Genomic DNA, 24,445 nt, shown 5'->3' with positions numbered 1-24,445 from the left:
TCTCTGCACGTGAGATGGGTCTCCTGAATACAGCACACTGATGGGTATGGACTCTTTATCCAATTTGCCAGTCCGTGTCTTTTAATTGGAGCATTTAGCCCATTTACACTTAAGGTTAATATTGTTATGTGTGAATTTGATCCTGTCATTATGATATTAGCTGGTTATTTTGCTCATTAGTTGATGCAGTTTCTTCCTAGCATCGATTGTCTTTACAATTCGGCATGTTTTTGCAGTGGCTAGTACTGGTTGTTCCTTTCCATGTTTAGTGCTTCCTTTAGGAGCTCTTGTAGGGCAGGCCTGGTGGTGACAAAATCTCTAAGCATTTGCTTGTCTGTAAAGGATTTTATTTCTCCTTCACTTATGAAACTTGGTTTGGCTGGATACGAAATTCTGGGCTGAAAATTCTTTTATTTAAGAATGTTGAATATTGGCCCCACTCTCTTTTGGCTTGTTGAGTTTCTGCTGAGAGATCTGCTCTTAGTCTGATGGGCTTCCCTTTGTGAGTAACCTGTCCTTTCTCTCTGGCTGCCCTTAACATTTTTTCCTTCATTTCAACTTTGGTGAATCTGACAATTATGTGTCTTGGAGTTGTTCTTCTTGAGGAGTATCTTTGTTGCATTCTCTGTATTTCCTGAATTTGAATGTTGGCCTGACTTGCTAGGTTGGGGAAGTTCTCCTGGATAGTATCCTGCAGAGTGTTTTCCAACTTTGTTCTATTCTCCTTGTCACTTTCAGGGACACCAATCAGACGTAGATTTGGTCTTTTCACATAGTCCCATATTTCTTAGAGGCTTTGTTCATTTCTTTTTACTCCTTTTTCTCTAAACTTCTCTTCTTACTTCCTTTCATTCATTTGATCTTCAATCACTGATACCCTTTCTTCCAGTTTATCGAATTGGTTACTGAAGACCCTTTCTTCCAGTTGATCGAATCGGTTACTGAAGCTTGTGAATTTGTCATGTAGTTCTCATGCCATGGTTTTCAGCTCTATCAAGTCATTTAAGGACTTCTCTACATTGGTTATTCTAGTTAACCATTCATCTAATCTTTTTTCAAGGTTTTTAGCTTCTTTGCAATGGGTTCAAATTTCCTCCTTTAGCTTGGAGAATTTTGATTGTCTGAAGCCTTCTTCTCTCAACTTGTCAAAGTCATTCTCCATCCAGCTTTTCTCTGCTGCTGGCAAGGAGCTGCATTCCTTTTGAGGGGGACAGGTGCTCTGATTTTTTGAATTTTCAGTTCTTCTGCTCTGTTTTTCCCCATCTTTGTGGTTTTATCTACCTTTGGTCTTTGATGATGGTGACGTACAGATGGGATTTTGGTGTGAATGTCCTTTCCGTTTGTTAGTTTTTCTTCTAACAGTCAGGACCCTCAGCTGCAGGTCTGTTGGAGTTTGCTGGAGGTCCACTCCAGGTCCTGTTTGCCTGGGTATCAGCAACAGAAGCTGCAGAAGAGTGAATATTGCTGAACAGCAAATGTTGCTGCCTGATCGTTCCTCTGGAAGCTTCGTCTCAGAGGGGTACCTGGCCGTGTGAGGTGTCAATCTGCCCCTACTGGGGGGTACCTCCCAGTTATGCTACTCGGGGGTCAGGGAGCCACTTGAGGAGGCAGTCTGTCCGTTCTCAGATCTCAAACTCTGTGCTGGGAGAACCACTACTCTTTCCAAAGCTGTGAGACAGGGACATTTAAATCTGCAGAGGTTTCTAATGCCTTTTGTTTGGTTATGCCCTGACCCCAGAGGTGGAGTCTACAGAGGCACGCAGGCCTCCTTGAGCTGCAGTGGGCTTCACCCAGTTCGAGCTTCCTGGCTGCTTTGTTTACCTACTAAAGCCTCAGCAATGGTGGGTGCCCCTCCCCCAGTCTCACTGCCACCTTGCCATCAGACTTCTGTGCTAGCAATGAGGGAGACTCCAGTGTGGGACCCTCCAAGCCAGGCACAGGATATAATCTCCTGGTGTGCCGTTTGCTAAGACCCTTGGAAAAGCACAGTATTAGGGTGGGAGTGACCCGATTTTCCAGGTGCTGTGTGTCACGGTTTCCCTTGACTAGGAAAGCCCTTGTGCTTCCCTGGTAAGGCAATGCCTCACTCTGCTTCAGCTCTCTCTCGGTGGGCTGCACCCACTGTCCTGCACCCACTGTCCAACACGCCCCAGTGAGATGAACCCAGTACCTCAGTTGGAAGTGCAGAAATCACCCGTCTTCTGTGTCGCTCACACTGGGAGCTGTAGCCTGGAGCTGTTCCTACTCGGCCATCTTGGAACCTGACCCAACAAAGTTTAAACAGCAGAATAAAATAATTTTCAAGTTATCTCTCTCCTAGTAAAGTTTTCCTTCCCTTCCATTGTAATAGAGTTATTTAACCATTTATCAAATTTTTGTTTTGGATTTTTTTTTTTCAGGTAGCTTCTACCCATGTAAGGAACTTATTAAACCAAACAGTAGGATATAAAGCAATAACAAGGAAGAGATGTATAACCTGCAAAGAGGAAGGAGAGTTTACATCTGTCTGGAGCAGCCAGAGAAAACTCTAAGGAGATGCATTTGAGCTGCCTTTTTGGGGGATGTATTCAGCAAGGGAACAGACATTCCACGTAGAGGGAACAGCTTGTACAAGAAAATGGGGATGGGCACAACAGGTAACACGGAGAAGTACAGTTGTCCCTCAGTATCCGTGAGTGATTTGTTCCAGGACTCCCATGGATACCAAAACTAGAGGATGCTCAAGTCCCTGATATAAAATGGCTTGTATTTGCACATATGCACATTCTCCTGTATAGTTTGTCTCCAGATTATTTAACAATACCTAATACAATGTAAATGCTATGTAAATAGTTGTTATACTGTATTGTTTAGGGAATAATAACCTTAAAAACTCTACACTTCAGTACAGACTGACTTTTCCCCCAAAATTTTTCAATCGAGTCGGTTGAATCCACAAAACCCACTGAATGGAAGGGCCAAGTAGGGTGCAGTGAGGCCTTGGAGGAAGGATATCAAAATAAGTGGCTAGAGAGGAAGGAGGAGCTTGAGGTGGAAGCCGGAATGTGTGGGAATTGGTGCTGTACTTGCTCACCAAGCACCCTGGTTAGAGCTGAAATAACTTTTATGCCACAGACTCCTAAGAGACATAGCTGGGACCAGAACTTGTGCCTGCCGACTTCTGGGTAATCCATCCCTGGTTGTGAAGGGATGGCTGTGCTACCATGATAGCTTTGAAAAACACGGAGAGTTTATTTTCGGGGCCGCTTGTAGTCCAGTCCTACTTGGGTTTCCCATTTCCTATCAGCCCCAAGCCACCCACGGATGCTCCCCACCTCCCAGACATCACCTTCCACTAGGTCCCCAGATCACTTTTAAAACGCAACCAGGGGCCTGGCGCAGTGGCTCACGCCTGTAATCCCAGCATTTTGGAAGTCCGAGGAGGGAGGATCACGAAATCAGGAGTTCGAGATCAGCCAGGCAAAGACAGTGAAACCCCATCTCTACTAAAAATACAAAAAAAAAAAAAATTGGCCTGGCGTGGTGGTGTGCGCCTGTAATCCCAGCTACTCGAGAGGCTGAGGCAGGAGAATCGCGTGAACCCGGGAGGCGTTAAGTTGCAGTGAATCGAGATCGCGCCATTACACTGCAGTCCCGGCAACAGTGCGAGACCCTGTCTCAACAAAACGAGACCAGGAGTTCCAGAAGCCTACGAGCACGAACTCCCAAGACCACAAGTCCCAGCATGCAAGGCTCCCTGTTGGAAAAGGGCTTCCCATAGCCACCAAGTGGACCATCATGCAACGCTCTCTGACGGGGCGGGGCTCTCTACAGGGGCAACACACTTGTGGCGTCGCCTCGGCAACTCCAATTCCATGACAGAATGTGCTTCCGCTTCCGCCTTTGAGCCCTATGAGCGAGACTTACGCTACTTAGTCGTCGTGACGCCATTCTTCTGCGACGGCGCGGGCCTGGAGCTTCCGCACGGTGGCCTCACTCCCGCGTGAAACGCCAGAGCGGCGATTTGTTGTCTGCGTCCTCTGTCCTGGGAACTAAGGGGAAAGCGGCGAGATGACGGACCGCTACACCATCCACAGCCAGCTGGAGCACCTGCAGTCCAAGTACATCGGCACGGGCCACGCCGACACCACCAAGTGGGAGTGGCTGGTGAACCAACACCGCGACTCGTACTGCTCCTACATGGGCCACTTCGACCTTCTCAACTACTTCGCCATTGCAGAGAATGAGAGCAAAGCGCGAGTCCGCTTCAATTTGATGGAGAAGATGCTTCAGCCTTGTGGACCGCCAGCCGACAAGCCCGAGGAGAACTGAGACTCTGCCTTACCACCACTGTGCGGGGCACCTCTCCCAGTGTTCCTCAGGTTGGCCAATCCCTTCGACTATTTCTGCCTCCAAAGGACCGGCTCTCCATGGCGCCTGCGTCTGGTACTTCCGCGTACAGAAGTGCTTGCCCGGGGAATCCCGCCTGACCTGCCTTCATGTGAACCCTTTGGAATAGCACTGGGAGACCAGCAGAACCCCTGAGAACTGTGCTGGTGAAGAGGGCCTAGAGCCGGCAAGCGTTTGAGAAGAGGGCGTGGCGCTGGAATGAGATGGGATTTGGCGTCTCATTTTTGGCTAATTGATTGTCATTGGCTTTTTCCATAAAGTTTAGAAATCATTCAGTCTCTTGGTGTGAACTTCCTGTGTTAGGGTGGAGGGCTCCTGAAAGAGCCGAGCGGGAAATGGGTCGGGGGAGGGAGTGCATGCCAGTGTCCATGATCAGGTACTTAAATCCGCCCTGTCTACCATTATAATTAATTCCCCGACTGCCACTTCTCCCAAGAGCGTTATTTTCAGGCCCACAATGCCTTCAGTATTGAAGTTTGTGGTTATTGTATCCCATTTTCTTTTTCTCCCGTTTTAAAAGTCTTTGCAGTCTTTGCTGTCATTGTCCTCCTTAGCCTCTTTAAAATGCATCCTTTCTTTTTCTTGGGAATTTGTGGCCATGTCTCCAGAAATGACAAGCTGGCAAGTGAGTTCATCCTTTCTATATTCAACAAATATTTGTTGAGCTCTATGTGACAGGCATTTTCCCATGTTCTTGGGGCTTACATTATGCTGGTGGTGGAGAAAGGAGGTCAAACACTGTAGACGTAATAAGTAAATGTTAGAAGATGCTGCGGGGAGGGGAGAACAATGTACGTGGTGTGGGTGGGAGTAGTTGGTAGGGCCATAATCTTAAATATGATACACAAGTTACTGAGATGGTGACATTTGAGCAAAGACTTTAGGGAAATGAGGGAAATAGCCATGCGGAAAACTGGAGAAATTGCTTTCCATGAAGAGGGAACTGCCAGTGCAATGGTACTAACACTGGGAGTATGTATGGTTTATTGGAGGACCTGCAAAGAGGCAAGCATGGCTGGAGGGGGTGAGCCAGGGGAAAAGTAGAGGGACAGGTAATGGAGGGGGAAACGAGTAGAGCCTTGTAGGACAATATATGAACTTCTGAGGAGCCATTGGAAGGTTGTGGGTTTTTTAATTTTAGTTTTTAAAAATAAGAGATGGGTCTTGCTATGTTGGCTAGGTTGGTCTTGAACTCTTAGCCTCAAGCAGTCCTCCCACCTCAGCTTCCCAAAGTGCTAGGATTACAGGTGTGAGCCACCACTCCAGACCATTGGAAGGTTTTTACCCAGAGAAGACACATGACCTGGCATAGCTTAGATCAGTGGTGGCTTTGGAACTCCAGGCTGAAGTGCGGTGGCATGATCATGGCTCACTGCAGCCTCAACTTCCAGGACTCAAGCAGTCCTCCCACCTCAGCCTCCCAAGTAGTTGGGACTACAGGCACGGGCCACTATGCCCGGCTAATTTTTGCGTGTCTTAGTTTTTTTGTAGAGATGGAGGTCTCATGTTTCCCGGGCTGGTCTTGAACTCCTGGCTCAAGCAATCCACCCACCTCAGCCTCCCAAAGTGCTGGGATTACAGGTGTGAGTCTCTACTCCTACCTTCCATTACACTAGAAAATTGTTGAAGACACCAAAGAGCCTCTGTTTGCGTGGATTATGGCTGTTGATATTCACCATAGAAATGAAAGCAAAAGTTTTAATTCATTGAAAAATAAGGACAATTCTCAGATCAATGGTAAAAATAATGATAAAACCATTTCATGTTAACAAAAAAGTTCTTGTTTTATGAAAAATGACAATTTACCAAGACACAATTTAGTGAGAAGAATGGCTTTTAAGAAAAACTGGTTTTTCAGAGGTCTTCTGTGCTTGGCTTAATAGAAGACAGCTTGATTCCCATATCTGTTTTTGTGTTCAAACCGTTGGGATATGAAATTTTTGTTGAAGTATGAAAAAATCCACTTCTTATAAATACTTAGTATGGGAGGAATATTTAACTTTTTCAAATACTTGTATATATACTTCTTTGATATTCTACTAAAACCCAACAAGTGGTAGTTTCTTAAAGGTTAGTTACAACATGGAATCTGAAACTGGTTTAATGAACTTTTTATTCTGTTCTGTTAAAATTCATTCATCTGTCTTGAGCTTTGAATGGATCTTTTACCCATACCTGATTTGGAACATCATGCATCAGTCATCTGAAAAGTAATGGGTCACTGAGTTACACAGACCTTCCAAATGTTGATACATTCATTACATATATCAAAAATCACATTGATTAATGTGTCTCAGGAAGATCTTATAGTATTGGGAAACTGAAAAACCTACTGTGAAGGTATAAGTTTTCCACAAGTTTAAGTTTTTACTTGATAGCTTGAACTTGACCAAGCTATCAAACATGAAATTGATAGCAAATATTATTGTTTTCCTTTAAGAGAAAGGCACACTTGGTTCGTTTTCAAGAAAATGTCTGCCAAATACCCAAGTCTGAGCAACAAGATACAGTTTGTCATTTTTTCATGTAAAAATGTGCCTTGAAAAAAAAAAAAAAAAAGCCAATTCAGTTTGCAACTCAAATAATAAAAAGTGTTTTTCCTTGAGAAAACCATTGTCCTTTGGCAGGCAGCAGAAATGTGTTATGCGTATTACCAGTTTCATCACACAGAATATTAAAAGACATCTTAAGGGTTAAGATTTCATAAAGTTAGTAATTTTTACTGCTTCATCAAGCACATTGTTAAGTGAAACTGAATTGTTTTTTGTTTTTGTTTGTTTTTACTGAGGGTGCATGGCAATGAAGTATACAATGACCAGGAATACATTTTTGTGCCACTCCATTGATTTATGCTAAGTGCTGGTAGTTTTATCACTATTGCTTTTGCATCATCTGTGCAAATGCTAACGGTAAGAAAGGCAAGTAAAATGTTACTTTTATGAAAATAGTTTTGGCTTCACAGTTTCCCTGAGATTTCTTTCTTGCCATTTTTACTGGAAATAATGACCGATAGGAGATTAAACTATGGTTGTTTACACTTGGGTATTTGGCAGATATTTTATCAAAAATGGATGAAATGGGCCATCACTTCAAGAAAAACAGTTGAACTGTGGTTTCAGATGATCCCTCTGGCTGCTGTGTTGAGAATAGACTGGGGTAATGTGAAAGAGGATAGATTGTAATAATTGGCAATTAAATAAAAATGTCAACACTAAATTTTTTTTTCCCTCTTTAAAGAATAGCAGAGTCAAACTAAGTCACCATCCTTATAAAACTTGATAAAGGTATAAAAAGTGTCATTAGAGTGAGCTCCTGTCCCCAGTTCAAGGCTGTAGCAGTAGACCAAGAGAGATGACAGCCTGCATTGGAGATAGAGAGGAAAGGACTGGATATATGGTATGGGATAGCATATATAAAGAAATGAGTAATGTGTACAGTAAGAATTTAGAAGGAAGTCAGTAACTTAAAGACCTCCATGAAGAGTGGGGTTTCACAAAGGCAAGGATTTTGGTCTTTTTTACAAACTAATATATCCTAAGTATCTAGAATGATGTCTAACACATCCCAGGTGTCCAATAAATCTTAAGTGTTGACTATCAAAGGATAGGGCTTAATCTAGGTGATATATTGGGCCCATGCTAATTCATGTTCTTAGGCAGTCTTTAACTTTACCATAATAGGTAATACCAAAGAAGAGCTATCTGAAAACATGCTTCCTATAATATTAATAATGGCTAACATATTGAGCATTTTTATGGTGTGCTAAGTGTTTTGTGTGACCTTTGGGAGGCACTGTCTTCATTTTACAGATGAAACAGGTTCAGAAAAGTAATTTGCACATGATCACACAACTAGTAACCAGGTTTTTTCAAAGTCTTGTACTGTTGCCCAAGTAGGTCTAGCATACAAAAAATAATATTAGAATAATTTGAAATAAGTTGTCTCAGATTTTTAAAATCAAAATACTAAAAGTTTAGTAGATTATATTGAAAGAATATCAGACCAATATGAAAGATCTCATATAACCCTAAGTAAAAAATGTAATTTGAAATATATTGAATGAAGATTGAATAAAAATAATCTTAGTAGGAAGCATAATTGTTTTGTGTGGAAAAACATTTCAAGTATCTGAAAGTAGAAGTGCATTCCAAATAAATTTAATTGAGCCATTCTGTTTTTGTTGTTCTCATATAAAATAATATTTGTGTCAAACACAGGAGGGCAGCAGATGATACTCAGATGGAAGTTACTTTCAGAAAAAGATCTAAACTTGCAGATTCCTGATAACTCCGGAGAAAAATCAGCGGTTTCTATATGTATTTAGAGTGATGTAATTAGAAAGCCACTTTGTAAACTATAAAGAATTGGGCACGTTTTTCATTTGACAAATTTTAGTGATCATTTTACAGATGACTGTATTATGCTTAAAAGCATGGGACAAGATGTGGGCCCTTTGAAAGCACGGTAGTTGGAGAAATAAATATAGCAGCATATAAATAATTTTAATATGTAGTAGCAAGTGATAAATGCTAAAAAGAAATTTAGAAAAAAAGGCTACAGGAATGTACAGGAAGAGATCATTGCAAACCGCCAGTGAGGTACTGGGTGAGGGCATTGAGAAAGGCATTTGGGCAGGGCCTTGACTAATGAAATAAAACTTACACTTTTTTTTTTTTTTTTTTTTGAGACTGAGTCTTGCACTGTCACCCAGGTTGGAGTGCAGTGGCATGATCTCGGCTCACTGCAATCTCCACCTCCCGGGTTCAAGCGATTCTCCTTGCCTCAGCCTCCCAAGTAGCTGGGATTACAGGCACCCGCCACCCGACCCGGCTAACTTTTTTGTATTTTTAGTAGAGACAGGGTTTCACTATATTGACCAAGCTGGTCTTGAACTCCTGACCTCATGATCCACCCACCTCGGCCTCCCCAACAGCTGGGATTACAGGTGTGAGCCACCATGCCCAGCCAAAACTTACACGTTTAAGACTAGGGCAAGGTTTCTTAGCTGCCCTCATAAGGGCAGAATTCAAATCTCTTTTCTCTATTAAAACCTTTTCCAGGCCGGGCGCAGTGGCTCATGCCTGTAATCCCAGCACTTTGGGAGGCCGAGGCAGGTGGATCACAAGGTCAGGAGTTCGAGACCAGCCTGACCAACATGGTGAAACCCCGTCTCTACTAAAAATACAAAAATTAGCTGGGCATGGTGGTGCATGCCTGTAATCCCAGCTTCTCAGGAGGCTGAGGCAGGAGAATTGCTTGAACCAGGGAGGTGGAGGTTGCAGTGAGCCAAGATTACGCCACTGTACTCCAACCCAAGTGACAGAGTGAGACTCCGTCTCAAAAAAACAAAAACAAAAACGAAAACAAAAAAACCCCTCTCCATTACTTCTAATAACTTCTTATGGCTTACAAGACCTCCCACCCTTTGGCCCCTGCTTTCATAAATCTGGAAAACCAGGGTCTACATCCTAGATTGATAACAATAACATAACAATTACTATTTACTATGTGTGCACTATGTGCCAAAGACTAACATCAACATCTCAGTTTTCATGACAAACTTAAGAAAGTTATTATCCCATTACACTAATAAACAAAAATATTAGGACAATTGAAGGGTCTTGCCCAATATCATCAACAAGTAACAGGTAGAGCAGGGACTTAAACTAGCATCCAGTCTCTTCGTGGGGTCGATGAGGGTTTCCAGAAATGTGTTTTACAGAATTCTGATTCCTCGAAAAATTATCAATGGTTTTTTTGGGTTTTTTTATTTTGTTTTTGTTTTGGTTTTTAGGGATAAGGTGGGGGGACCATTTTGGTGAAATAAGTTTCAGAAATGCCATACACCTTGGAGATTCATGCTTCAGATTATTTAAAGTTTCACAGTAAGAAATTTTGCTTGACTATCATTTCCTACATTTATTTAATCCTGGAATTTATTTTCTCAAGAAATACAAAGATAATTCTGAGAAAAATATTTGAGGGATACTGCTTTTGGTAATGAAAACATTTTAGAATAGAGAAATGATGTATTCAACCCTGAACTCAAGGAAGATAAATTTGGCAGCGGTGTGTAGGTTGGAACTCATAGCCACAGAAAACTTTCCTTTCCTTGGGTTGTAATTCCATCGCTGAAAGTGAATACATTCGTGAATGGAAATTCTTTGTTCTCAGCTCCGATTCTTTCCACCTCTCTTAGACTAGCAAATTAAAGATATTACAAAGAAAGGAGACATTAATTATATTGCACAAATTAGTTATGAAGCTATCTGTAGCTCATTCTTTTTCAGGACAAGAGCAAGAAGAAAACCAATACCTTTTGTTCCTTAATTTTATTAATGTCTGGAAGATGTGTACTGATGAGGTATCAGTACTTCATGATCTGGCAGCCAACAGTTGGTCTGCTTTGGCGAGATGACAATTTGTTCTTAACTGGCTTTTCATTTCACGTCACACATTTCTTTCAGCTCTCTCTGTCCTACATCTTCCTTATGTGCGATACACACATTTGCTCCATCATGCCTGCCCACTCAGTTAACCCTGAAATACCGAAACCTGGAGCCGGGGGGGTGCTGGTAGGAAACCAAGACATTGAAGAGTCCATCTCATCTCTCACACTACACACAGGGTCTGGTAGGAATGGCTCTTTCAAGCGCTATCTGTGATCTGCATTAGCTCAGAATCCTTCCTCGTCTCCACTTCCTTCATTTCCTAGCCACTGTTCTCAGTTGTTATCTTGTCCTCTAGGCGTCCCTCTTACCACTCTATCCTCCTATTTCAATGAACCTTATCCTTGCTTCCTCCATGTCTCCTCTAAAAACAGCGGCCTTTAAAGCAGAAGTGTCTTTGTAACATTACAAACGAAGGGAAAATACAGTAGGTGATTTGAGGCCCTGTGGTACAGCATTAAAGCGTTTAGGGTGTTCACCACCTCAGCCTCCCTCTCCTCACCTCCAAGCCCTGGGCCAGCAGACTAGGGCACTCATCTCTGGTTCTGGTCCACTGCTGTCTGTTTCAGAATTCCGCCTTTAAAACGGTATCATTAGTATTAATACTATCTCATTCATCAATTTTGATATGAGAATCGAATGATGTGTACCTTGTAGAAAAGTTTGTCTTTTTCTGATTAAACAAAAAAAGGTACACAGAATAATATAACATGGAGATACTTCTACCTCAAATTTTGTCCAAGTTCCTTCCCTTTTTTCTATTTTTAAAACAATTTGCAAATTATGTATCTATGCCCCTTTTTAAACCTGAAAGGAAGCATTACAGGTAAAACTATTGTCTCCTTTGACCATTTATAGCCCAGTCTCTCCTGTGTCCTCATATTCATCCCTACCCCCACCACCAAAGTAATCACTTCTATGAGTAAGTTCTTCCCGTATACCCATTAGATTTTATAAACATATATTCATATCTAGGAACCATATGTAGAAGTGTTGTTATGTTTTTAAAAATATATGTGTGTATAATACATATGCATATATATACATATGTATAGATACATATATGTGCATATATATACATATGTGTAGATACATATATGTGCATATGTATGTATACAAATGTATATATACATCTATATACACACACACAAATGAAAGTATCTGGCAGTTTCTCAAAAAGCTAGACAAAGAATTATCATGTGATTCAACAATTCCATTTCTAGGTATATAACCAAAGGGATTGAAAGCAAGGACTGGAATAGATAATTATATGCCAGTGTTCAATGCAGCATTATCTACAATAGCCAAAAGGTGGAAGAAATCCACAGGTCCACTAACAGATGAATGGATAAACAAAATGTGGCATATACCCACAATGCAATATTCTGCCATAAAAAAGGAATGAAGTTCTGATACAAACTACATAGATGAACTTAAGACATGAAATAAGCAAATAAATGAAATAAGCAAAGCACAAAAAGACATTTGTGGTATAATTTCATTTATATGATGCACCTAGAATAGCCAAATTCATCAGGACTGAAAGTAACAGAGGTTGTTAGAAGTTTGGTGTAGAAGCAATAACATATTATTGCTTAATGGTTCCAGAATTTTTGTTTAGGGGTAATGGAAAATTATTTCCAAAATAATCATGACATAGTAGTGATGGTTGTACAATATTGTGAATGTAATTAATGAAACAGAATTAATTGTAAACTTAATTAAAATGGCAAATTATATGTTATATATTTTTACTGCAATTTTAAAAATTAATAATACATTTACCAAAACCCATTGAATTGTTCATTTTGTTTTTAAATTTATTTCATTTTATTTTCCTAGAGACAAAGTTTTGCCTAGGCCAGAGTGCAGTGGCTATTCATGGGCACAGTCATGGCGCACTGCAGCCTTGAACTTCTGGGCTCAAGCAATCCTCCTGCCTCAGCCTCTGGAGTAGCTGGGACTACATGTGTGTGCCACTGTGCCCAGCTGAACTGTTCACTTCAAATGGGCAAATTGTGTGGTATGTAAATTATATCTCAATAAAGCTGTTTAAAGTAGATATATATGGTATTATATACGTATGGGTTGTATACATATACATATATAGTATTATACATATAATTGGTATTATACATATGCCAACATATTATACATATAATTGCATTATGGTATATACAGATATGGTATTATATATAATTGAATTATATATGGTATTATAAGGTATGGTATTATACAGTATGGTATTGCACACATAATTTAGTTTATATATATAGTTTTTGGTTTTTGTTTTGAGACAGGGTTTCACTCTGTCGCCCAGGCTGGAGTGCAGTAGTGCAACCACAGCTCACTATAGCGTCAGCCTCCTGGGTTCAAGCGATCCTCCTGACTCAACCTTTCACTTAGCTGGGACCACAGATGCATGCCACCATACCTGGCTAATTCTTTTTATTACTGGTAGAGCCAGGATCTCCATATGTCACGCAGGCTGATTCCAAACTCCTGGGCTCAGGAGATTCTCCCACCTCAGCCTCCCAAAGTGCTGGGATTACAGGCATGAGCCACTGTGCCTGGCCCACACATTATATTTTTGAGATCTATCCAAGTTGAGAGCTATAGTTGTGTAGTTCATTCCTTTTTAACGTTATGTCATAGGAATATACTACACAATTTATACATGCATTCTCTAATTAAGGGCACTTAGAATGTTTCCACCATTTTATTATTTCAGACAATGCTGCAACGAACATTCTCATATGTGTCTCCTCAGATGCAGGCAAAATGTCCTTAGTATATAGGTGTGTGTCATGTGTTTTCAAAGCTTTAATGTATTATATGAATGTAGGCTTCTTATTTTTAGAATCTTAACTCTTAGCCATTTATTTAACGCACGTTTATTGAACCTGCAATGGGGCAGACGGGGTCACGGCCTCTGTGGATCTCACAGTCTGCAGCAAAGGAGGCACGTAATCAATTGGTTAGAATAAGAGGTGGGACTCTTGAACACTTCAGTCTCTACAAAGCAGCTCCTTCCAGTCTGTTTTTCATCTGACCCACCTCAGCTTCTCCCGTTTCCTTTCCTCTGCTTGACCCCTTTTCCTCCCACCATTTCCAGTTGTTATCTAAATTCCTCAACCAGTCTTCTAATTTTCTCAGCCTCTCTTTCAAGAGAGGTTCTTTAACCTTACTGCATCCATCTCACCTTGCAAAAAAGGTGTATCAGCCTTAGAATAAATTTTTCTAAAAATCAGTTTAAAAGAAAGAGCAAAATGTGTATTTTCCTGTGAAATTTAGGAGCTGGACATGTCTTATTTCTTGTGTTTTTCTGCTAGGTTAACTTGGACTTTGTATCAGCAGTCCCCAAACTTTTTGGCCCCAAGGACCAGTTTCGTGGAAGACAATTTTTCCATGAACCAGGGTTGGGGAATTGGGAGATTGGAGGGTTGAGGGGGTGAGTGTGGGAGGTTCGGGATGAAACTGTTCCACATGAGTCTCATCAGGAGTGTGCAACCTAGATCCCTCACATGCACAGTTCACAATAGGGTCCAAGTTCCTATGAGAGTCTAATGCTGTCACTGACCTGACAGGAGGTGGAGCTGAGGCAGTAATGCTCACTCACCCACCGCTCACCTCCTGCTATGCTACCCAGTTCCTAACAGGCCACAGACGAGTACCGGTCTGCAGCAGGGGTTTGGGACCCCTGCTTTAAATGATAAAATCTCATGAAGCAAGAACAACAATTTTAGCTGATGCTATTCATTATGTAGCTTAGCATTTAATGCACTATAGACATTATAAAAATATTTGACTGACAACACTAGTCAGACCATGTAATGCACAGTCCTAAGCACTAAAGAGTGATACAAAGATTATGAAAACAAGGTCCTGCACTCACAATTAATAAAGAAAATGAGGCTGGGCATGGTGGCTCACGCCTGTAATGCCAGCACTATCGGAGGCCGAGGCAGGCAAATCGCTTCAGCTCTGGAGCTTAAGTCCAGGCTGGGCAACATGTCAAAATTCCGTCTCTACAAAAAAAAAAAAAAAAAAAAATACAAAAATTAGCTGGGTGTGAGGGTGCGCACCTGTGGTACCAGCTACTGAGGAGGTTGAGGTGGGAGGATCAGTTGAGTCCAGGAAGTCAAGGCTGCAGTGAGCCATGATTGTGCCACCACTGCACTTTAGCCTGGGCGACAGAATGAGACCCTTCCTCAAAAAAAAAAAAAAAAAGAAAAAAAAAAGTAATAGGCCGGGCAGGGTGGCTTATGCCTGTAATCCCAGCACTTTGGGAGGCCAAGGCAAGCAGATCACTTCAGGTCAGGAGTTTGAGACCAGCCTGGCCAACATGGTGAAACCCCGTCTCTACTAAAAATAAAAAATTAGCCAGGCACAGTGGTGTGCGCCTGTATTCCCAGCTACTTGGGAGGCTGAGGTAGGAGGACCAGTTGAACTTGGGAGGTGGAGGTTGCAGTGAGCTAAGATCATGCCACTGCACTCCAGTCTGGGCAACACAGCAAGACTCTGTCTCAAAAAAAAAAAAAAAAAAGAAAAATGCAGTGCACCAATGCATCTCCAGATTCTAGAGTAGTGCACGACACAGAGTGGACACAATAACTAGTTGTTGAATGATGAATAAGTGAATAAATAAACAAATGAACAAACAAATTCATGAGGAACAATGAGGATGGGGTAAAGTTGAGATGGGACACAGAAAAATGCTAAACATGGATTATGAATCTTTCTACCTTTTACGTTCAACTTGGAACTCTGATGTTTTCTGATGTGTTAACAACCTCACCTCAGTGATTTTAGTTTTATCAAGTCTGACAAGCACCATAGGTTTTGGGTTTTTTTTTTTTCTAACGTCAACATCTTTCGAAGAAATACACACTTGTTTCTATTGTCAGCATATAAATAAGCATGTGTGGAAAATACCAAATGTTCAAATAACTTGATAATTCCACATAATAAGTGGCTCCAGTGGTGCAATCGGTTAGCGCGCGGTACTTATAATTCCACATAATAAAATGAAAGTCTCAAGCCAAGTAAATATCAAAATACATATTTGATTGAATAAGAAGTGACACAATACCTATTTTTATAGGATCACATGAAAATTCTTTTAGTTTCTTGAAGAAAAAATATATTGCTAAAACCAAAATGTTTCCCATATGCAGAAGAAAACGATTACTGATTTATGGAAGGTGAAATCTGAGGTAAATACATGTCAGTAAGGACTTTGGAGGCGATGACTATAACATGGGAGCACAGGACTAAATATGCACCTTGTCTTTCAGTTAATTTAAATAGACTTAAAATTCGTGGAAGGCAAATTATGGAAAGCCAACATATTCACACTCATGAGGATGAAAACTGATTAGACATTCATTTTTTTCCTCTAGCGCTTCAGCATGTTCTCCGGCTTTTGTTCTCTCTCTCTTCCCACTTATCTCTTTCTTGCTGTTCTGTGATAAGAAACAACAGATTATTAGTGTAGTGAAGCCAATACATCTTTAACCCTTTTCTCTCAGCCCTAGAACTTCTTTAAAATTCATATACTAAGACATGCAGTGCTAATTACATTTCACACACCTCAAAGATTGTGTCATGCAGACAGAAATTTTTAAGATGGTAAATAAGGCATATGTGCATGAAGGAGTTCTTTGTTTGATAACACAAGTTTATTTTGATAAAACACACATTACTAATGGGAAACTGAATGCTAAATAATATGTATATACTGTTACCGGTACAGTAGAAAAAGATCGTAGACGTTATTCATTTGTCGTAGGAGCACCTGAGAATGCCTAATGTATGAACTGTATTTGAGCTGGTTATTCAGGCTTCTGTATCAAAAATCTGGAAAAAAAAGTTTAAAGGTGGTGAATTTATTTAATGAAAAGTATTTTTAAGGCCAGAAGCGGTGGCTCATGCCTATAATTCCAGCACTTTGGGAGGCTGAGGTGGGCAGATCACCTGAGGTCAGGAATTCGAGAGCAGCCTAACATGGTGAAACCCTGTCGCTACTAAAAACACGAAAATTAGCCAGGCGTGGTGGCACATGCCTGTAATCCCAGCTACTCGGAAGGCTGAAGCAGGAGAATCGCTTGAACCTGGGAACGGACCTTGTGGTGAGCCGAGGTCGCACCACCGCATTCCGGCATGGGGAACAAGAGCAGAAACTCTGTCAAAAAAAAAAAAAAGAAAGAAAGAACGAACGAAAGAAAGAAAAGGTTTTTTGTTTTTGTTTTTGTTTTGTTTTGTTTTTTGGGTTTTTGTTTGTTTGTTTATTTTTGAGACGGAGTCTCTTTCTGTCGCCGGGGCTGCAGTGCAGCGACGCGATCTTGGCTCACTGCAAGCTCCGCCTCCCAGGTTCATGCTGTTCTCCTGCCTCAGCCTCCCAAGTAGCTGGGACTACAGGCACCCGCCACAACTCCCGGCTAATTTTTTGTATTTTTGGTAGAGACGGGGTTTCACCGTGTTAGCCAGGATGGTCTCGATCTCCTGACCTCCTGATCAACCTGCCTGGGCCTCCCAAAGTGCTGGGATTACAGGCGTGAGCCACCACACCCGGCCAAGAAAAGTATTTTCCAAAAGAGAGAGAAAAAAAGAGAGACCATATTTGTGGGTTTATTCACTCTTTAAGTTAGCAACTTTGATCACTCCAAATTCTTTTTTTTTTTTTTAGACAGTGTTGCTCTGTTGCCCAGGCCGGAGTACAGTGGCTTGATCTTGGCTCACTGCAACTCCACCTTCCGGGTTCAGGTAATTCTCCTGTCTCAGCCTCCTGAGTAGCTGGGATTACAGGCACATGCCACAAAGCCTGGCTAATTTTTTTGTATTTTTGGTAGAAATGGGGTTTCGCCCTGTTGGCTGCACTGGCCTTGAGCTACTGACCTCAAGTGATCTGCCCACCTCAGCCTCCCAAAGTGCTGGGATTACATGTGTGAGCCACTGTGCCTGGCCTGCTCACTACAAATTCTATAGGATTCAAAGAACATCCCTATCCAGGCCAGGACTCTTGGAATGTTTCTAGTGGGAAGGCAAATGGAACTCTCAGGATGCTATTCACAGAGAGCCAGTCAAAGGTTGTGTTTTTTGGAGATGGAGTCTTGCTCTGGCTCCAAAAGAGTGTAATGGCACAATCTCCACACACTGCAACCTCCGCCTCCAGGGTTCAAGTGATTCTCTTGCTTCAGCTTCAGGAGTAGCTGATTACAGGCACACACCACCACACCCGACTAATTTTTGTATTTCTAGTAGAGACGGGGTTTCATCATGTTGGCCAGGCTGGTCTTGAACTCCTGGCCTCGAGAGATCTGCCTGCCTCGGCCTTCCAAAGTGCTGGGATTACAGGCGTGAGCCACCGCACCCAGCCGGGCACAGCTTTCTGATAGCATCAAGGGCACTGCAAGGCCAAAGTGACCTCCTAACACTCATTCTGTAAATAGATAAAATTTGGGGGGTGGTGCATGTCACTGTTGTATTTCTGGAAAAGCTCTTTCCATTTTTCAAAAAAGAGCCAATAATATATGCATAGTTATCACCATACAGAAAGTTTCTTTGATAGTCAAAGCCTGTAAAATTGCCTCACATTTGTTCTTTGTGAGATAATGGCTACCTCCCGCCTTCATGAAAATTATATTCGATCTATTCAATTTAGCCCTCCTCTACAAATGAAGATTTCCCTGCACCCACATGGTCTTTAAGTCTCTCTCAATTCTAATATATCATTTCTAATTTGTATAAGAGCCTGTTTTTTGCCTCAGACACAAGGTCCTAGACAATTCGCATAATATAAATTGGCTTTCATATGTGCATATTTATTAGGTTTCAAATATTCAAATATATTACACATATATAAGACTCTTACTAAAATCCTGTGTTCCCACTTAGCATTTGATTTTTTTAATTCCCATTAGTATTAATATTAACTAACTCATTTTTTCAAATATACACTTGAGGATACTAATTTTTATGGGTTTTAAGTAGTGTAATTTCTTCCAACCAGTTCTAAATTACTGAAATCTTTCAATGGCAGGCTGTTATATGAATGCTAAAATGCAATTTCAAATACCCAGTACGTTAATAAGCAGCATCAGTTGGCTTATCTCTGCCATGTTAAGCAATGCAAGGAATATGGCATTTATTTGTACAGCAGGCGTTATTTCTCAAGTGACACATAGTTTCTTATTCTTCAGCCTAAACTGCAGAATATTTCCTATTTTACCAAGTAACTGAACCTTGAATATCGGTAGTGCATGGTACATAGACCTAAAAAAGATTTAATTCAAACTACCCTCTACTGTCTCTGTGGATATCTTCAGTAACAACTGTCTTGGAACAGTGGTGCTTATTTTAAAAGATAACGTTAGGCTGGGTGAGGTGGCTCATGCTTGTAATCCCAGCACTTTGGGAGTCTCTGTGCATACCTTCAGTAACAGTTTCCTTGAAACAGCACTGCTTATTTTAAAAGATAGTATTAGGCCGGGTGAGCTGGCTCACACCTGTAATCCCAGCACTTTGGGAGGCTGAGGGGGGCAGATTGCTTGAGTCCAGAAGTTCAAGACCAGCCTGGGCAACATGGCAAAACCCTCATCTTTACAAAAAATACAAAAATCAGGCCAGGCGCAGTGGCTCACGCCTGTAATCCCAGCACTTTGGGAGGCCAAGGCGGGCAGATCACAAGGTCAGGAGATTGAGACCATCCTGGCGAACACGGTGAAACCCTGTCTCTACTAAAAATACAAAAAATTAGCCAGGTGTGGTGGCGGGCACCTGTAGTCCCAGCTACTCAGGAGGCTGAGGCAGGAGAATGGCGTGAACCCAGGAGGTGGAGCTTGCAGTGAGCCGAGATCACGCCACTGCACTCCAGCCTGGGCGACAGAGTGAGACTCCGTCTCAAAAACAAAACAAAAACAAAAACAAAAACAAACAAACAAAAAATTAGCTGGATGTGGTGATGTATGCCTATAGTCCCAGCTACTTTAGAGGTTGAGGTGGGAGGATCACTTGAGCCCAGGAGGTTGAGGCTGCAGTGAGCCATGATCACACTGCTGCACATGATAAATTGGTATAATGTCTTAATTTTTTTGTTAAAAAAAAAAAAGATTATGGCTATGGAAAACATGGAGTTTCTCACAAATATGTGGTTAAGGAAAGTCCAAATTTATCTGTTACGTTGCAGACTTGTGGAAATTCCTCCTAATGAAGCCAGTAATACAAAATACAGTATTTATCATTTTCAGGGTGTGCAAAAGAGTTCAAGGAAAATGCCAAACTAACCTGGTCATGGTTGGTGGAAAGATTTTTATCTTCCAACCTAGGAAGCACCTCAATGGAGAAATGATTTTTTTCATTTTTATAGCCCAGGATGTAACACAGTGCCAGTATGCAGTAGACAAGCAATAAATATTTCTTGAATGTGTTTATCTGCCTAGCGATTCATCTTCCCTCTTCTGATTCAAGATAATTTAAGTTGCAAAAGAAGGGCATTGAGATCCACAGACTGAGGCAAAAAGAGCTTAGGGCTCATGTCACCAACGAATCCAGGTGCTTCAGTCTTGGTGCTTTAAGATCCACGGTTCAAATATGTGACTGGAACTTTGTTGTTCTCTGCTAATTTCTCATTTATGATTCCTCAGTATTGTTGCCATTTCCTGAAGCTGACAGTAGCTCCAAGAGCTATATACTTCAGGTTCAAATCCAAGATGATCCCTGGACCAAGCATTGTGGCCGGGGACATCAACATGTTGATTAATTTAGCCATGGGCATATGTTCCACCCATGGATCACAGGCAAAGTCAATGCCTTCAGAGGTACCCAAGCCCACAGTAGACAAGAGGTTGGACCCATTCACAGAAAGAGGGGGACAGTTATCAGGAGAAGACTGAATGGATGCTGGACAAAACTAAGCCAGAGTTGTCCCCTAAAGATACTTACAGTATTTGTTAAGCATTCAGTCTGTCAACTACATGCTACATACCGCATTTCCTGTGTTTTAAGATGTACATATTTTTTCTTCACATCTTCATATCTCCAAAATCAGGCAGCATCATATCATCACTGCTGGCCCAATGGCAGTCATGACGTGGCTTGACTGTGCTTACCCAAATGTCAAAAACTCCAAAATCAAGACCTGTACAAAGGGGTGTCAGCAGCTTGAGAAAAAATCCAGAGACAAATATGGGATCACTTTCTTAGCTCTCAGAACTCAAATTGTAATGGGAAGAGGGGTAGGGACAAGTAGTGAGTCTGATATGTTTAGCAACATTTCTGAAGCAAGGGTCAAAAAGCGCTTGCTCTATACTTGCACAGTCAGCTGAACAGCTCAGCACCAATGGCTTTTAGTTCTTTTATGAAGTCTTTGAAGAAATGCTGTGTCATCAACACTCTTGATACCTCAAAGAACATAAGAAAGCATTGTGCCCTCAGTTAAGCAGTCACATTTTTTCCTCCTACTGATAAATAAAATAATGGTGCATCCTGCATCTGATAGCATTTTAGACTCAATGAAATAAAGTGCCAGTTTTTGTCAGGATGGTAAGGATACAAAAATAAAAAATAACATAAAAGTAAATGATATAAACCTTGCCTTTAAGGAATTTATACTCTAATTGAAAAGTGAAGGCATGTGTATTAGTCTGTTTTCACACTGATGATAAAGACATACCTGAGACTGGGTAATTTATAAAGAAAAAGAGGTTTAATGAACTCACAGTTCCAAGTGGCTGGGGAGGCCTCACAATCATGGTGGAAGGTGGAAGGTGAAAGGCACATCTTACATGGCAGCAAGCAAGAGAGAAAGAGAGCCAAGCAAAAGGGGAAACCCCTTATAAAATCAACAGATCTCATGAGACTTATTTGCTACCATGAAAACAGTATTAGGGAAACTGCCCCCATGACTCAATTGTCTCCCACTGGATCCCTTCCACAACATGTGGGAATTATGGGAGCTACAATTTAGGATGAGCTTTGGGGTGGGAGACACAGCCAAACCATATCAGCATCTATTTGCTGTGTCTTATGTACAGCATTTACTACAAGAGAGTAGGTAAAAGAAGACAAGTGAGTGATTCAAGGTTTCTGAAGAGGTAGTGATAACTGGCAGAGAGCAGACCCCTAGAAATGAATAGGGACTCTCTCCTGAAAGAAGTAGGTCTTGAACTTAGCATTTAAGTAAGGATATGGCTCAGGTCAACAAAGATAAATGAGAGAGGGTATTCTAGAAAAAAGAGAATAGAAGGTAAGAAAAAGTGGAAGTATAAATATGTATCTTAGAATAAAGCCAGTCAAGAGCAGAGCATTCTTAAGGGAAGCTCTGTTGGAGGCCAGATTGTAAAAGAGCCCAAAATGCCAAACCAAGAAGCCAAAACTCAATTCTGGGGGCAATGGGAATTTTTGCACAGAGATTTACTTGCTCTAAGTTGTGCCACTACAAGTTTAACCCAGAATCAGTGTGCAGAAAGAATTGGACAGAGAGGAAAGGGCAAGGGTGGTGAAGGGGACATGGGACAGAATGGAGGAGAAAATTCTGTCATTGAAAAATAAAACACAGCCAATACTCTGAGAAATAAATGGAAATAAAAATAAAAGAAGGAATAGCAAAGACTTGGAATCAACCCAAATGTCCATCAGTGACAGACTGGATTAAGAAAATGTGGCAAATATACACCATGGAATACTATGCAGCCATAAAAAAGGATGAGTTTGTGTCCTTTGTAGGGACATGGATGCAGCTGGAAACCATCATTCTCAGCAAACTATCGCAAGAACAGAAAATCAAACACTGCATGTTCTCACTCACAGGTGGAAATTGAACAATGAGATCACTTGGACACGGGAAGGGGGACATCACACACCAGGGCCTATTATGGAGAGGGGGGAGCGGGGAGGGATGGCATTGGGAGTTATACTTGATGTAAATGACGAGTTGATGGGTGCTGAGGAGTTGATGGGTGCAGCACACCAACATGGCACATGTATACGTATGTAACAATCCTGCACATTGTGCACATGTACCCTAGAACTTAAAGTACAATTAAAAAAAAAAAAAAAAAGAAGAAGGACCCAATTCCACCATGGCAATGGAAACAAAAACTGCGCAGGAGTTTGGAGACAGTCCCAATACTCAACTACCATGGTCACGTTGCAATTTAGTGTGATGATGAGAAACCCTAGCAAGTCCACGCCTTCCATGCTTCCAGAATGTTACAGTCTCCAGGCTGCAGGAGACACTGGAGGGCTGTGTTCTCCAAGGAGGTGGAAAAATCCTTGCCTGGATAAGTGTCCTTTAACTACAAAAGACTTAAAGCTGTGAGCTGGAGATAAGAAAGCAAAGGTTTAAGCCAGGAGTAGGAAATGGGTTCTTCTGTCTCCAGGTTGAGACAGCCCTAAGCCTCTGAGGCAAAACATTCCTGACAACCGCAGTGACCAGCAGAACAAGCAGCAGTCATCTCTTATTGTGTGCTATTCTTACCCGCCTGGGATATTCCAGGCCTGTGGCAGCGCTCATATGTCCCCATCAGGACAGCCAGATGCTTCAGGATATAATAGCAGCAACTACTTTTAACCCAAGAAAGAAAAACTTCTGCTAACTAGTCAAGTAGATTTCTCTATTAAAAAGGCATTTGCTCCTTGAAAACATTCCCACAACCACTTCACTTGTGCAAGAAGCCCTTAAAGTGTTCATGTTTTGTCTTAAAGAAGTGTTCATGTTTTGTCTTCTCAATCAAGCATGAATTGCCGTGCCACCATCACACGAACCCACAAGGATCTCACCCTTATTCTGAATTCCTGTATCATGGGTGCAGGCAGAAATCTGTATCTCAGTTGGGTGTCCCAACTTTAGACCGTGACTTGGTTATTCTCCTGCTGCTTCCTGTGCAGTGAGTGACAGCTCTTCCCTTAGAGACAAAAGCCTGGGTAGCCCCCAACTCACTGGGGAAGTCACTGGATCCTTCCAGATAGCCTCATCTTGCAATAAGGAGAATCATGCCATTCCACTCAGCATTTGTGGGAGGTTTCTGTGAAATGATGGCATAGAATAAGAGCAACTGGTGTGAAGTGGGTGTATGACAACCCATATCCGTGGGATTTCAATCCCTCACTGGCCCCTACGACCTTCACAGATTACATCTTCCCTTTGTATTGCCCAGCCCCATCTAGCCTGGAGCTGTTCCCATTTAATCTACTTAATAAATGTCTGTTAAATTTGTTATGGAAAAAAAAATAGACGGAAACAGAAAAACAAAACATTAATTTCAACAACAAAAAAATACTAGTGTTATGGGTATGGGTTGAATTGTGCCCCCCTGAAAATAGTGTGAAGTCCTAACCCAGAGTACCTCACTCGGCCTGTGACCCTATTTGGAAATAGGGTCTTTGTATTAATCCATTTTCTGTTACAGAATACCTCAAACTGGGTAACTTACAAAGAAAGAAATATTTCTTATAGTTATGGAGGCTGAGAAGTTCAAAGTCAAGGGGCTGCATTTGATAAGAACCTTCTTGCTCGTGGGGACTCTGCAGAGTCCTGAGGCAGTACAGGGCATCACATGATGAGGGGACTGACTGTGCTACCTCAGGTCTCTCTTCCTCTTCTTATA

At 41.6% G+C, this 24,445-nt stretch overlaps 1 protein-coding gene across 1 annotated transcript; it reads left to right on the top strand.

Annotated features, from left to right (window-relative positions):
• The first annotated feature begins 3,919 nt into the window (after nucleotides 1-3,919).
• SF3B5 (splicing factor 3b subunit 5) lies at nucleotides 3,920-4,667 on the top strand. Its single transcript, XM_025382897.1, has one exon. The coding sequence runs from the start codon at nucleotides 4,051-4,053 to the stop codon at nucleotides 4,309-4,311; it is 261 nt and encodes an 86-aa protein (XP_025238682.1). The 5' UTR covers nucleotides 3,920-4,050; the 3' UTR covers nucleotides 4,312-4,667.
• Nucleotides 4,668-24,445: the final 19,778 nt, after the last annotated feature.

This window comes from Theropithecus gelada, chromosome 4, assembly GCF_003255815.1.
Source record: "Theropithecus gelada isolate Dixy chromosome 4, Tgel_1.0, whole genome shotgun sequence".
NCBI lineage: Eukaryota > Metazoa > Chordata > Mammalia > Primates > Cercopithecidae > Theropithecus > Theropithecus gelada.
The sequence above is the reverse complement of the archived record's forward strand: the minus strand, read 5'-3'. Positions and strand labels throughout refer to the sequence as shown.

Excerpts from the sequence above, each read along its gene's own strand:
- SF3B5 (XM_025382897.1), top strand. The coding sequence starts at position 4,051 with ATGACGGACCGCTACACCATCCACAGCCAGCTGGAGCACCTGCAGTCC.